Source organism: Lithobates pipiens, unplaced genomic scaffold (assembly GCF_037356315.1).
Source record: "Lithobates pipiens isolate NorthernLeopardFrog02 unplaced genomic scaffold, aLitPip1_a1.2 Scaffold_18, whole genome shotgun sequence".
Lineage (NCBI taxonomy): Eukaryota > Metazoa > Chordata > Amphibia > Anura > Ranidae > Lithobates > Lithobates pipiens.
The window spans coordinates 158843245-158860084 of NW_027507758.1; the positions used below are offsets into that span (position 1 = coordinate 158843245).

Genomic DNA, 16840 nt, shown 5'->3' on the forward strand with positions numbered 1-16840 from the left:
ACAATAAACTTCTCTTATTTGCTCCCTTTTGATCTTTTAAATATACAATTACAAGTTTTTTTGTTATATCTGTTCGATAAGTGCAAAAAATACCCATTGATTCTGCCCGAAATCTTGTGAGCTAATAACTTCCTATGCTCTTTGCCTGTGCACCATTGTTATCAGCTAGCATCGTTTTCAGCTGTGTGGACTACAAAACATCCTATGTAATATAGAACAATAGGAGTAACAATAATGTAGTCCAATATTAGGGTAACAATGCTACCCCTCTCTAGATATGGTGAGTGCACACTGTCATCCTAGGACAGAAAGAATCATACTGGCAGGATCAATAGGAGAAAATCAACCTCATTTAGGGATTAATTTAATACGCTGCAATAAATAGCATTTTTTTAATTTATTTAGATATGCTTTAATCTACTTTGACTAGCCTATGATATGGCAAACAGTTCTCAGCTGTATACCCCAAAGTACTGACACTTGATTCTTGATTTTAGACATTAATGGTTGTACTGGAAAATATTAACATTTGTGGAGTTTTGTCTTATTGTCACAAAATACAATATGTACATGTTTTATCACACTTGTTAATATCACTTTAAAAGTGGAAAATTAAAACTCTGTACTACAAAATTGTTTGTATCTTTAAAATAAAACTCCAGACAAACAGCTAAAAACATAGTTCTATTCATTTTATGTGAACTTTTATTTGTCTACCAATTGTGTTTAGCCAGTCTTTTAATTCATATTCACACTCATCTACACCACATTGCCTACACGGTAACATCCCTCTAACCTGGTTCAGCTTTGTGGCTTCTTGCCTTTGCCTCCAGACTGCTTGTTGAATAATGGATCAGAATGATGGGTCAATGAAGAAGAGTATACTAAAAGCTGCAATGGTAAGCCACAAATTAGTTAAAGCTGAACTTTACTCAAAAGGAGAAGTTCTGCTCTTCCTCCGACCCCCCTGCCTCTGCCACATTTGGATTATATGTTTTTTTTTTTTGGGGGGGGGGGCTGGGTAGCTAGTTTTGACAGGTACTCACTACCACTTTGGCTTGGATCACCTAAGCGATCTGAGTGCAACTTCTCCTCTTCCCCTCCCTGCCTGAAACCTTCTGGCTCACGCCACGGGTCCTGGAGGGCTAGAGGACATTCACATAGCGTGCCCCTCGCGTATATGTAGTGGGCAGCCAGCTGAAAAGCTGCTAAGAGTCACAGCCGGCTGCCCACAGTTAACATGCCAGCACCGGAGACCAAACACCGGTGAAGAAACCAGCTCAGGTGAGGACAGTGCTGGATCCTTGAACAGGTGAATGTCTGTTAATTACAAGTTCGCTGCTACAGCTTTCGTAGCTGCTGACTTTTAATTATCATGCATCTGAATGAAGCTTCTCTTTAAATTTGTTTTGTAAAGCATAAGTAAAGGCAATGCAGTTTTTTTTTTTTCATTTTTGGATAGAATGTGGAAGTGCCAAGTTTATATTACGGTCTGTGTCCTGGTGACCAAGGACGGTGAGACAAAAAAAAGGAAGAATCCTAATATTTGATTGTCCTTGCAGTAATAGGTGTGAATGAGTCTTCCAATAGGTACATGTGTTAGCAACAAATGCCCAAGATGGAGATTTCCTTCATTTTGGGAAGATGTCCTCTCACTTCCTGCTGCATCTCCAACACAAGAAGATACACAACAAAATAACCAGATAGGGGTTTTAACCTTTCCATACTCTATCCAAAATAAAAAATATATACTATGTAGTATGGCAGAGATATGTGAATCACAAGACTGGCTGGACATCAATACAATCTGTATTTAAAGCATGTGTTTTGCTGTATAACTGAAGTTTCACTTTAATTAGCTTTTCTAATATTGACACCACATCAGCATCTGTTCTGCACATTTTACTGCCACAAAAAAAATACAGATCTGGGTGTATAGACTTTGTTATGTGCTATAACAATACAGTTACAATGTCAACTTTCCTTAGTGTACCATACTACAATATGCGTAACAATTAAATACAGTATGTTGGTTTTTATTGTAACAAATAGTATAACAGACTGCTTATATAGTAACTTAAACCACTCATCACAAAATCTTTTTTTTCCCTTATTGTAATAATAATGCACTGCAAAAGCTGCATTTTCTAGAAAATAGTCCATATCTACGGATATGTTGTATATAGATAAGTGACCATTTTTAAAGTTACAGTATGAATTCATAAATCAGGTTCTGATCTTGTATACTGTATAGAGAGTTTGTCGTTAATAGCTGAGACTAAAATTTCAATATGAAATATGGTTTGTAGTATTGTGTGACTGGACAGTTGGAACACTAATTAATAACCATGAAAATAGAAAGAAACACAATTTTTTGTCTACCATAATTTTCATTTAGAATATTGCTAAAATTAAAGCAACTTTAATTTTCGCTTTACTGCCCCAAAAACGCTTACCTTTTCCTTTGATAGACAAAAACAGAATTTCATCACAGCAATAACCCTTTGTTATTCCAGCTACTATGGGAATATCACTACTTTATCATCATCCTCCTAAAAAAAATATAGCTAAGAATTCTAATATGGTATTTTCCCACCAAATTATAAGCTGCAAATGTATCCGTTATAAAGTTATAGTACCTAGGATATTTACACAAATACAATTAAATACAGTAAGTTGGTCAATCACTACATAAAAAAACATTTCTATATTGCTGTAACGCGTTTCACATTAGTCCTGTCACATTTAACAGCTGTATCACCTGCATAAAATTGCAGATGTATTTAGAAATAGTCTGTTTCACACCAGAAAAAAAAGTTGTTGGTAAGGCAATAGGTCACTGAGTGTTTAGAAATCCTAAACGCCTGCATAGAATCTCAAAGATTTCAGCTACACATAATACTATCGTAATCACAGTAAAAGTATACATAGCAATGAGGAAGATTGTTTTTTCAAAGTGTTCAGGGACCATGCACCTGGTGAAATTGTATTTTTTATCTAGGCTTGCTGCATCACATTTAAAAATTGGATTCACTTGGAAGCCAAAAAGATGAGATTGTAACCAAAAGGCCACTACTTCCAGTGTAATTCTCAACAGTACTGAAATAATGTAGAACACTGTATAAACAGGCTTCTGGAGAATGTCTTCTTGGTCAATACTCTTGCAGGCTGCGTAGAGATGGAAAACTGCTCCTGGAACCAGAACTGTCACCAGCTGAAGCGCCCAAAATACCTGCAAAATGGAAATTCATTACAATGTGGGGTGCACTGAAATGTGTTTTTGTTATAGATTTCTTTCTGTACAGAAGGTTCAAAAGAGCACTTGTAAAGCAGTTACTTGCTTGCCCATTAATGACTACAGGCAGTAGATCTACAGCTTAAAGTGGATTTTTCCCTCCCTTTTTTTTCTAACCTCTGCTTTCCAGGTTGCAGGTTCTGCACAGCTCAGATACTCATCCACCTAGTGGATTCAGTATTGTCCTGCTGAGATCCCCTCCTCTTCTGCCACCGCTACGTTCCCGTGCCGCCATATTCTTGTGTGACATTATCAGGAGGCTGCTGGCTCTTCCAAGCTTAATCAGCAGAACAGAACTCTTTTCTTGCACGAGAGTGGCGAAACTGGGGCGATGTCATATGACATTGTCCCAGAATGAGAGGGGATCCCGTCCACCGTCATTTTGCTATACGGCAGGTGGGAGATGGTTGAAGTGTCACTAAAATCTTTTCCTGGTGTAAAAAGCAGCATACATGATAGAGCTTTGCCTCTATTTCAACCCACAGGACCATTGTAAATCTATAAAAGGAAAGAGAGAGAGACCGGACACATTCTTCTTATTGTCCTCAAGACCTTCACCTACAGATCGGTGTGTTATTCCAGATAAAAACACTGGCCTACTGACCGACTAAGTCAATGTCTGCCTGGGTTCAGCCTCTCCCAGGTGCTATCCCGATTTGTAGGATGCTAAATGTACCAACAAAATGGAAAGTCTGGTATGGAGTTCTTTTAGAGCTGAGGGTTTTTTTAAACATTTTCCCTTGCACACCGTACAAAAGAGAGAAGGATCACAATAGTGTAAAATTGTAAAAGACCTTGTTTATTTATAAAAACTTGGAAATGTACTCACATTTACCCTGAAAAAGAATCTACTGCTGACACTGTCGCCGTCAACCTGATATAACAAACGTTCCTGCGTCATTTCCGGTTGACAGCGACATTGTCAGCAGTAGATGCTTTTATGTTTCATGGTAAATGTGAGTATATTTCCACATGTTTTTATAAATAAACAAGGTCTTTTACAATTTTACACTATTGGGATCCTTCTCTCTTTTGTACAGTGTGCAAGGGAAATATCACCAGGACATCTAGGAGTGGGCAATTTCCAGAGTGCTGCACAGTAGCAAAAACTGTGAATGCTCCATACCCCTGCAGGGGGAATGATCTCTGGTGAGTGCAGTCACAATAAGGGGACGAATAAACCATGTACGCTGTGCACACCTTCCAAGAGGAATTAGAGTTTTTTTTCCTTCACCAGCACAATGCACCTTCATCTACTCAAACTTTTTGGGACTATGAACTTTAATCTTTGTTTTATATTAAAATTGGAATAGCATATTCATGCTGTAAACACTTAATCACGTTGGAGATATATAATTAACTTTGCATTTTTGCACGTAATTATGGACATTTTTTATATTTATTCACTATTTTATATGGATTAATTGTGTGTATTTTTTTGTGTAGCATCAAATCTTATACTATAATCTTGTCCATTTTTTTCTGCATTTTTCTACATATATATTATTATATATATGAGTTTCTAATTTTCACAAACTACATTAATTAATTGTACTAGGCACATCACTACATCACTAATTATTTAAGATATTTAAATGAACAGCGCCACACCTACCGCTATTTTTTTCTCATTTTTCCACCCCACTTAGGTGGGAGTAATCAGCAGGGGCAGCAGTTCTGTATATAAACGTAATTCAATTTTCACAAATTTATCTAAATTATGTTTCCTGCTGGTACCTATTAAATTTTACACTGCGCGGAATCAAACAATTTTCCCTTAAAATTAACACTTGTGTTATGATGCTGGAGTCAGAATCTGTTCTATGACCTGGATATTTCTTGCCTTTCACTTACTAGTCTCTCTGTCTCCCTTGCTAAAATGCTTTTTTTCCCTTTTTTTTTGGGGGGGGGGGGGGGTTGTTTAATGTTCATGGTTAGGATGTGTGAGGACCAGGCGGGCACTTTCTAGCTGGGTGCACGTGTGTTTAAGCTGTCTGATGCTCTCACCAGTTAGACCGGGATGCCTGGGGGAGACCGCATATGTGCAGTTCATGTTTGTTTTTGCTGTGACAGTCCACAAGTGCGGGTGGTGGGCTTCTTTTGGAATCTCGGTATAGAGAAATGCGCCCTGCGGCCATGCTGGGTCGCTCTAGTGATGGTGGGGGGGGGGGGGGTGCAGGTTCTTGTGTGATCTGCTCTGGTCCTCAGCAAGTGGAATTATTCTCCTTGTTGCCCTATGCTGTTCTTTTTTTTTGAAGATAAGGAGGGGTGTGGTTTTTCATTTTCCAGTCAGTATAGGATCCTATCTGCTACAAACTTAATCTATACATTTGCAGGACTTAAGATCCCTTTCAAAAGAATAGAGACTTCAAAAGCGGATGGAAGGGTATGTAAGTCTCTTTCAGTCCCTTCAGACCCTCAAAGTCTTGCTGACATGAGGGCAGCCCAAGCTGGAGTGACGAGGACTAGGTTGGCTGATTTTACACATGTTGGGGCAGCCCATTTTTAGGATCTTCGAGTACTTTCCACAGTAAAACATGGTCATTTTTGGGGGTTCAGACATCACCCTCTGTAACATTTCTTCACCCCTATCACAGAAAAGCATTCCACTCAAAAGAGATGTCATCTATTGGTACATCAACATTCTACAGCTGCAACAGGCAATTGTCCAGTTCCTCACTCAGAGAGATTTACTCTAATCTGTTTCTCATACAGGAAATATAGGGTCTGGAGACCAGTTATTTGCTTAAAGAAATCGAGTTACAATGGGAGAGGAGCAGTTCCAGTTGGTGTGCTTTCCTTTCAGGCTCCCTAGCCTACCGAGGGCCTTAACAGAGGTCCTGGGCTCTGTGTTAGCCCTTCCAAGAGTACAGGGAACTTCAAGTCCATAACTACTTGGAAGGCATTCTACTGTTGACTCAGAGTTGAGATTAGCTATTAGTTCAAAGGAAGATTCTTCAGTAGGGTTGCACAGATACCAAGTCCAAGTACTCGGCGAAATGCTCAGTATCGCACTGATACTGGTATCGGTATCGGTGAAACCCTATTCTTCAGGCCAGTCTGAGAGGCTATGGCTGGACAGTAAATGTGAAGAAGAGCCAGTTGGAGCCGACCCAATGAATCATCTGTTGGGGGGCTCAGTTGGATACTCAGGAGAGTACCCTTTCTCTTCCTCTTCAGAAATCACCTAGCACGAAGGAAAAACTTCAGAGGGTCATATCTTCATCAGTGATGTCAGCTTGCCAATGCATGAGTCTCCTGGGCACAATGGTGTCTTGCTTCTTTATGCTACCCTGGAAACAATAGCATCTCAGAATGTTCCAAATGGTTTCCTTTTGCAGTGGAGGAAGCAGCATATGAGCCAAGTCATAAAGATTCCTCTTCAGATGCACATGAGCCTTTGTTAATAGGCACATTAGAACCCTCACTCAATCCCATCTGTTTGGTCTGTTACCCTGGACCCTTGTTACCACCAACGCCAACTCTACAGAGCACCCTGCAACCATCTCAAAATGCAGGGAAAGTGGATTTCCAACCCTTCCTGGAAGACACAGAATTTTCTCTGCATGAGCTATATTCAGGTACTTCCTTATTTAGGTCCTTGGAAAAACAGTTCATTTTGCCAGCTGGCAGGTCCAAAGGGAAGTAAGTTACAGCAAGGACTTTGTCATCCTAGATTGTTACAGTCATCCAGAGAGCATACAGGGTGTCCAGATGGGAGCCTCTGCCAGTGGTAAAGGTGCATTTGACCAGATCTTTTTCTAAATCATAGGCAGTACATGCAAGGGTGACTCGGGCCAGACTCGGGACTGCATCGCTGGATCCAGGAGGAGGTTTACTTACCTTCTCCCTCGGATCCAGCATTGTCTCCCCGCTGTACGAGCGAGCCGTCCCTCGCTCGATCTATCACGGACCCGATCTCCGTTCCCTGCGAGCGTTGCGACTCACGGGGATGGAGATCGGCGCCAAATTCAAAAAGTGAAACACACAGTATACATACAGTATAATGTAATCTTACAGATTACATTGCTGTATGTAAATATTTCACCTCCCCTTTGTCCCTAGTGGTCTGCCCAGTGTCCTGCATGCAGTTTTATATAATAAAAACTGTTCTTTCTGCCTGGAAACTGGAGATTGTCCATAGCAACCAAACTGTCACTTTAGATCAAAAATGGTTTTAGACCAGCTAGAAAACAGCGTTAATAAATTGGAATCACTCGCAGAATTGAGCGATAGCGATTTGTGGGGAGTTTGGTCATCAAATACTGAAAAGTAATGACAGTGACAATTCTGCAACTGAGCAAATTTCAGTGTTTTTGATTTGCTTACATTATTGAATAATTTTTATTATTGTTATATTATTATTTGGTACAATTATTTATAGTTATTTATTATATTATAATTTATGATTTCATTTTTCAAACTTTATCATACCCGGGATGTCTGCTAGACTCTGGTTTGGACAGATTTAAGAGCGTTATTCCTAAGAATTACAGGACTACAATATAAAATGCCAAATTTTCATGCAAAATAATGGTACCGCTTTTAGCACCTAAAATCCGAAATAATCGTACCGCAAGGGAGGTTAATCATAATAATCATATTGTATACTGCTATATTGGCACCAGGAAAATGGAACATGGAACATTGTATTAAATACTTACCGAAATTTTCCTTTCCTGTTGCCAATCAATGGCAGCATACAGACCCTCCCTCAGTCTTGTTCAGAGAATGTGGCAGATCTCTCTCTCTTTTCTTTTATAGATCTACACTGGACCTGTAAGTGGAGGTAGGGGTGGAGCTCTATCATATATATGCTGCCGTGGACAGGCACCAGGAAAGTTAAATGTTGGTAAGTGTTTGATACAATTTTACATTTTTTTGCATTTTGATACAGTGAAGGGTTATAACCTCCATCAGTTTAAATTTGTCTTCAATCACTTCCTGCTCTGACACCTATACTAGAAATATCAGCAATGTAGGCATAGATAGCAAAACATATCTGCAATGGAGAGAAAACCAGACATCAACAAGTTGATTCTAAAGCAGGATTTACTGAAGTCCCATTTCAGCAAAATAATTACACATTTTGAGAGTATGGTGGCTCTATTTTTTTAGGGTGACATTGTCTCTATCTGTCACTTGTCGCTGTCTGTCACCTTGAAGAGGGCCACCGTGTTCTCAAAGCATGTGTTTTGATTATATGGCACTTCAAAATCTACTTCTTGGTGTGTTGGTTTACTCTTCATTGCTGAGTTCTCTACAGTACCACTATAAAGCCATGTACCCACCTTTCACAAGGGTTACCTATGGATGTCTGTGCAGTATCGTGTGATAATTTCTTAACAATAAAAACCTGCATGAGGTTTTAACCCTTCTCCACTATGCTAGAAAAAATATTTTTATTTCCAGATTGCAGATCTTTCCCCTATGCTTCGGTTTCCATCTAGCAACTGAAAGTAAGACAGAGGGGTTGATTTACTAAAGGCAAATAAACCTTGCGCTTTTCAAGTGCAGTTGCACACTCTGCAAGTGGCAGTTGTTCCAGGGTTTAGTAAATAAGGAGAAGCTTCACTTTGCAAAGAATACCCAATCACATGCAAGGAAAATAAAAAAAATAGCATTGATGATGGAAGTCAGCAGAGCTTTGTTGCATTTACTAAGCTTTGGAGCAACTGCACTTGCAAAGTGCACAGTTTATTTTTCTATTTGCCTTTAGTAAATCAATCCCAGAATGTAAGAAGTGTGGTCAGCTTTTAATAGGAAAGCAGAGGGACTGACAGGAACAACAGGAATCTCACACAAAGGAAGCAATGCAAAGGGGGTTATTTACTAAAGGAAAATCCACTTTGCCCTGAAAGTGCACTTGGTAGTAAAGTCGCTGTAGATCTGAGGGGGACATGCAAGGAAAATAAAAAACAGCATTTTAGCTTGCACGTGATTGGATGATAAATTCAGCAGAGCTTCCCCTCATTTCAAATCTACCCCTTAGATTTAGAGCGACTGCACTTCCAAGTGCACTTGCAGTGCAAAGTGGATTTGCCTTTTGTAAATAACCCTCATAGAGAACAGGATACTTTCTCATACAAGTACATTGTACAGCAGGCACATATCGAGAATATGAAGTGTTGGGGTAACAAACGCTTTATGCCGTTGAAACGGCATTAGCAGTTTAATCAAAACTCTCCAAAAAATATATTCTGGACACAAAGAAATAATATTCCTGGTCATAAAGCGCTACTTCTGCCCCAAACTATTTCTTCAATATTGGATGCTTGTTGGGAAATTACATTTTATGGCAGTTTTTTTTTCTGTGGCTTCTGTGGTGAGGTATCTCTACCGGTTACTCAAAGCTTTCAGGGCAACTGCAAAGCCAAAGAAGGTATCTACAAACATTTTAGTTATTTATTATGTATTTGGAGCACCGATAACATTCAGAAAACATTTCCACTGGTAAGAAATGATATGAGTAAACAAATAATTGTTCATATGAAAGTTTATTTTTGTAGCTGACAGCAAAATATTACATTATAAATAAACAATATGTAATAAAAAATAAAATAATACTGAAACTAAAGTAAAATAATATAAGTGTTCGGACTTCATACCTCTGAATCTATCCCCAGTGGTTCAGGAGACGTGGCTGCGACTGAAGGCATGGGAATCTCTACCCCTATCATTGCTAGGGCAGATAAACCTGATAAAAATGAAAATCCTGCCCAAACTTCTCTACCTACTTCGTCAATCCCCGCAATGGATCCCTAAATCATTTTTCTCCCGACTGCATAGCCTTTTTACCTCCTTTATCTGGGGGGGCCAGTCCCCCAGGTATGGATGGTCAACGCTTACACGTCCGTCCTCCCAGGGAGGACTGGCGTGCCCTGACCTGTACAAATATTTTTTAGCCACCCAGCTGGTTACTGCGGCTTGGTGGCTCACTCCTGATAGGACGAACCCTGCCACCTTGGTTGAGGCGGCGGTGGTGAAGTCACTGGAAGCGCTGAAATTTTTGCTGTATCGTGGCCCAAAAGCCCCATACCCGTTGACCCCCTCCATGCGCACCACGTTGCGTGCATGGGGGGCAGGACTTAAACTTGAAAAATACCCTGCCAATGCCCTTTCTCCAGCTGCCCCCTTGTGGTTGAACCCCACCCTGGAGCAGTTTTACAAACTACCTGAACCCCATGCTTGGACTAAGTTTAACGTTAAAACAGCAGACCAAATAATTTCCGACCAATCGCTGGCCCCATTCCCCAAGTTGATTTCTGACTTCAACATCCCGCAGAGCTATTTTTTTTAGATATATTCAACTCTCCCATGCCTTCAGATGCCAGTTCTCCGGGTCTCCCCCCCAGGTTGTCCAGTCCGCACTAGAGGACCTCCTCACGTCCAGATGTGAAAATAAGCCCACCTCGAAACTTTACTCCCATTTGATAACGACCTCCCTCCCTACCTTGGGAAAGCTCAGAGACAAATGGGTGCGCGACATTCCCACCTTTGATAATGATGATTGGGATGACATGTGGGACTTCCCTTTCAGATCCCTGGTCTCCCTGAGAGACCGGCTAATACAGTTTAAGATGGTCCACCGAGCATATTTCACCCCATATAGATTGCACAAAATGAACCCCGCCTCCCCCCCCGGGGTGTTGGCGTTGTGGGACAATACCGGGGGACTTCACTCATATTTTTTGGACCTGCCCGGCCATTGTCGACTATTGGAAGGAGATACTGAGGGTCATTACACAGGTCACCTCCATATCGCTCCAGCCCTCCATAGAAATTTGCATACTGGGCCTGATAGATCATATTATTCCCACTGTGGCGCGACGCACCCTGGTTGGGCTTCTCCTTTTCTACGCCCGCAAGGCCATAGCCCTCAGCTGGCGTAAGCCAACTCCCCCTCCTCTCTCCCTGTGGAAGAAATTGGTCAACGACAGCCTGCCTCTTTACAAAGACTGCTATGCTAATAGGGGCTGCCCGCAAAAATATGACAAGGTCTGGTCCAGCTGGCTGGCTGACACCTCCACAGCCTCTGACCCGTAGCCTACTTAACAAGTTACCCTTTGCTAGTAACCGGGAAACTGCACCAGTGGAAATGTCATATGTCTGAGTAGAGTGTTGTAACCCCAAGTTGTCCTGCTGCTCATGGAGTCAGCTGTCTGTGGCCAATGAGGTGCCTTAGACTCTCCGTCATATTCTGTATGTACCAAACTATCTTGTATTACAAATCTGTATACATCACGCCTGTAACTGTAGTCGTGACCAATATATGTGTTCTTTTTTGTTTGTTAGTTTGCTTGCTGTTGTTTACTGCATAAACTTTAATAAAAAGATTTGCAAAAAAAAAATAATATAAGTGTGTAACTAACTGGGTCATGATTAATAAAAATAAATAATTTTAGTAATTGTAGTAATTAGGAATTAATTACTTACCGCTTGGTTTATCCTACCATGGTTCTTTCTAACATATAAAATGTTTTTCAGTAGCTTAAAGTAAGGCTATATTTGTATTTGTGTTATAATAATTCAAATATATAATTAATGTTATTAAATTATTAAAAAAATAACATTAACTGCATAAGTAACTAAAGTAAAGTAAAATAAGTGGTAAATTAGAAACTGTCTTGCAACTTTCTGATAAATTTGATATTGCACAGGGTAGTGAAATAATCAACTTTAGAAATAATATTGATTACCTATTTTGTTCCCTTATGATTTTACACCCTCTTGAAGTATCCTTTATGGTCAGTGGGAAAAGATCAGATTGTGGTTTTTGCCATGTGGGAACTGTCGATACAATGGAATGTTGTGTCTATACGAGCATTTCACAGTCAATTGAAGACAGCTGTAGACAGACCTCCATGGTAACGAGCCTGTACAGGCATAATGGAACAAAATAATGCTATTTAAGAAGTTTATGATTTGAATCCCTTGACTTTCAGTATCAAATGCATCAGAAAGCTTATGAATGGTGGAGCTCAATGTTTTAATTTAGGTGGCTTAAGGGCCTTTGTTGACAGGCAATGAGCTTTTGTGAATGGCATCAGTTTGGCATCAGTCTTGGCCAAGTCTGAGCTCATTCAGAAATGAAATACACATGTATTTGAGCTGCAATCGACCGCCTTCTGAACTGCTCCAAGGAAGTTTTGCATTCTAATAGATTTGCATGGGAATGCAAAACATGCTTCAAGCAATTAAAATCTTGCCAATACAGGCCCTATATCTGAAAAATTTGTAAGGATTCCCCCCCTCACCTCCTCCCCCCAGTTCTGCTGACCTGAAGCACGGCAATCACCCACACTGACAGCTCGTATCGCCGTCTCACCATCCAGGGCTTAGAAATCCCCCGTAGCTTAATCTACAAAACGTACATCTTCGGAAGGTACGTTTAGAAGCATTCTAATTGGTCGGCACCATCACATGGGCGGCACCAAACCAATCAGAACCCACGTAGCCCATCCTGTCACCACGGGCGAAGAGGAGAGAAAGTTGCAGGGATTTCAACCCCCCCCCCCCGGACCGGTACAGCGGCGATACGAGTTGTCAGTGCGGGGGATCGCCAGACTCCATGTTAGCAGGACCGGGGGTAGACGAAAAGATATTCTCCTGTGCTAATGCTGGCGGTTTAAGTACAAAATGGTAGTATTTTCAAATGATATAATATATTAACCGCTTAAGAACCGGACCATTTGACTGGCCAAAGACCAGACCACATTTTGCGATTCGCCACTGCGTCACTTTAACTGACAATTGCGCGGTCGTGCGACGTGGCTCCCAAACAAAATTGACATCCTTTTTTTCCCACAAATAGAGCTTTCTTTTGATGGTATTTGATTACCTCAGTAGTTTTTATTTTTTGCGCTATAAACAAAAAAAGAGCGACAATTTTGAAAAAAAGAATTATTTTTAACTTTTTTTATAATAAATACCCCCAAAAAATACATAAAAAAACTTTTTTCCTCAGTCTAGGCTGATACGTATTCTTCGACATATTTTTGGTAAAAACAAAAAAAATCACAATAAGCGTATATTGATTGGTTTGCGCAAAAGTTATAGCGTTTACAAAATAGGGGATAGTTTTATGGCATTTTTATTAATAATTTTTTTTTTTACTAGTAATGGCGGTGATCTGTGATTTTTATTGTGACTGCGACATTATGGCGGACACGTCAGACAATTTTGACACATTTTTGGGGCCATTGGCATTAATACAGCGATTAAAATTGCATTACTGTAAAAATGTCACTGGCAGTGAAGGGGTTAACACTAGGGGGCAGTGAAGGGGTTAATATGTATCCTAGGGAGTGTTCTATTATTTGTTTAAAATAAACTTTATTTATCTACTTGATTCATGCATTAGGTCACACGCCTCCTTTCTCCCTCATCACCTAGCAGGACCGGGGGTGGGGGATGGGGAGGTGGTCAAGTGTAAGTTCACCTTACAGATTTTCTGTAAAGGTGAACTTACACTTTAAGTTGAGGTGGAGTTGACAAATTATTGAAGCAGCTAAACACATCATAATGCTCTGAGCCTAATGTGAGCCTCTGAGCCCATTTTGAAGCACTGGGCCTGATTTACTAAAAATAAAAAAATAAAAATAAAATGTTTGGATGCTTTAGTAAATTACGAACAGTGTATCTCATTTAGCTGCTTCAAAAAAGTGTGATTCCCGTTTTAAGCCCATCATTGTGCATCACCCCATCTTTATCCTCTGTTGGCTTCTATTCTGTAGAGTTTTTGTGGTATTTCCTAACAGAATGGTCACCAGACCCAACATTTAAATATATATTATTTAGATATGAACTATTAAATTAGCAGGTAACAATGATAACCTGAAATTCCAGTGCTGTTCTTTTGAAACATAAACTAATTTGCAGGCAGAGGAAGGTTCATCCACACCCAGAGACTGTCTGCAATATTGATTTGCCATGTACAGTGTAAACCATGTCCCGATATTTATTTTATTATAAATGTTAATCTTTTGTACATTACAATTTTTCATTATTTGTCAAAATAAATACATACATTAACATCAAATGTTACTTATATTTTTCTTGTTCTTTTATTTGCCTAGTAAGTCTACAAAAAGACATGTCACTAATGGTAACCATGATGTGTTTTTATTAGCTCTTACCTCCAAAATTTGGTGTGTAATTTAACACTTTTTTGGCTTACATTTTACTGTTTAGATATGTTTTCTAATTTTCTAATTTTATTATTATATTCAGTATCCCAAAAAACATGCATCACTGCTGGTAAATATTTTTTAGATGTTAATTAACCTATTTTTGGTATATGGCTGCTTATGAAAGTTGAATGTGGTAAAAACTCTGTATAAAATCAATTTGACCTTTTTTTTGTCCGGGATATATAGCATCATTCAGCGACTTTGACTGGAATTAGTTTTTATTGTGTGTAGTTTGTTTTAGCCTTCTGTCCTTTAAGTTCTAGATTTTCTATTTAATTATGTAATATTTATATATGAATTATGCTTATATGATTTAAGTTGAGGCACCGGAGCCAGCGGACTCTCCTCGCGGTCGTCCCCAGTGCTCTCACCACTGCCTGCTGCTTCTGTATCTGCTTATACTGACCCACAGAGATACACTTGTGTGTTATGTATCATTTCATGAGGCCTGAACATGTCAAGACAGTACAAATATCGCCCAAATAACCCGCTTTTTGAAAGTAGACAGTCCAAGGATACTACGACCTGAGACCAGAGGAGTATCGTTTTCCATGTGACAGTTGGATGATCCCTCCTGATCTTTGTATGCTAGGGAGCAACAGTGGATGGAGCATATAATATTTATGAGCCCCTTTTGACCGTAATAGTTGGTCAACACTCACTGGTAAGAGTACATCCTAACTTATAGTGGTGGTCTATTATTCACTGTGGTGGAGGAGCTGAGTGAATTAGAACTTCTGCACATATTCATACTGTGAAGGCATTTCATTGGTGCCATTTTGAAGACACATGGACTCATATGCATTTTTTATTTTCAAGCGTAACACATATGTTTTTTATTGTCTTGTCTATGTGATTATATCTCACGTTAGTGGTGCTGCTATTTACACGTCTAGTTACTCATGAGCGCAATTTTATCTTGCTTTCATAAAATGTAAATATAATTGATCCTATTCTATGAAATATAGTTTTTATTTTATTGTTACAATTTGCAACATTAAATAATTAGGTATTGAAGTTCTCTCTCTAGCACTCTGTCCTTGAAGCTATATATTTTCCTTTTAAACATTTTATATATATGTATATATGAATTGTATGAATTGTGCTTATATAATTTAGGTTGACTAACATGTAAATATAATTGAACCTCTTGTATGATTTATAATTTTTGTTTTACATGTAATATTATATATATATATATATATATATATATATATATATTTATTTATTTATTTTAACCAGTGTTTGTTTTTGTCACACCCCTCATGAACATAAAGAACACAGATGGTAGCAACGGAGTAAACAATATAATTATTAAATTGTTGCAATGCAAATATTGTAAAAGCCACACACAATGCTAGTCCACTAAGCTTTTTAGTATTCGTATCCTATTAGCTCATTGAAGTGAATTTAATTTTTGCCTCACCTGAGGAGTTATCGGTCGAAACTGGTTATAACAGAAGAGGTTCACCTCCCTTTTATCAGGTTCACAGCTGAAATGTAAGGCCTCATTTCCATAAACAGCAAAACCCAGGACACCAAGGAAAAACATTCGCACAGAACCAAAGAAAAGGGTATGGAACTGACCAATCACCGTTGGAGGTCTGAGCTTTAAGAATAAAAACAAAACATAAACCTTATGAGCTTTCATTTTACAGTTAGGACATATTTGCTAAATACTCATTTGCTACAGTCATATTTATTAAACTGAATATAACTTACATACATTCCTCATTGATCACATATTATTTCTGTTTTCTTCTTTGCAGAGCAATTACGCCACAGACATAAAAAGACCCACACGTAGACTACATTCAGCACACAACTGCCTCAAAAAGACACTACTGTCATCACAAAAAAATACAACAGAATGCTTTTCTAACCAACCCAGCTCTCGAGACCTCCATCGCTCATTGTATTATATCACAGAAAGGTCAGCAGGAAAACAGTACACAGATTTGTCCATTGTTATCCAATATACAGATGATAGAATTCTCCCGATACATGCTAGCAAATAAATAACTGAGGGGGCGTTTTCCGATGATTTTGGAATTGTACTGCAAGCTTTGATATACACAAAGCATGTACAACGTTTCTTAACTAGATGCAAGCAAAAACCTAACAAGTTGACATTAACTCAACGACCAATATCCAGGAGCTATGCTATCTGACCCTTTCACTACCTCCTAGGAAAGCCCGAAGCCTTTAAGAAAAGATTAGTTAGTATCGCCGAGTGTCTACAATGATTATGAAAAAATAATCTTAACACAGACCGAGTTTTCCAGATATAAACAAAGGACTTGTTACCATAGAATGGACAGACACTGTTGCAATGATTCATACCTTTACTGTT

General features: G+C 39.1%; 1 protein-coding gene across 4 annotated transcripts in view; it reads right to left on the bottom strand.

The window, feature by feature from the left end:
• Positions 1-1023: 1023 nt before the first annotated feature.
• The window catches only part of GJE1 (gap junction protein epsilon 1), a 33716-nt gene continuing 17899 nt past the window's right edge, over positions 1024-16840 (bottom strand). For 3 of the 4 annotated variants that reach the window (XM_077486306.1, XM_077486305.1, XM_077486307.1), the window contains 2 exons: positions 15914-16096; positions 1024-3232 (listed from right to left, as the gene is read on the bottom strand). In XM_077486306.1, the coding sequence (XP_077342432.1) occupies positions 2837-3232; positions 15914-16096 (579 nt within the window). In that variant the 3' untranslated portion in view covers positions 1024-2836. Of the gene's footprint in view, positions 3233-11994; positions 12172-15913; positions 16097-16840 lie in introns of all 4 variants that reach the window. The other variant, XR_013276659.1, reaches the window with a different exon arrangement.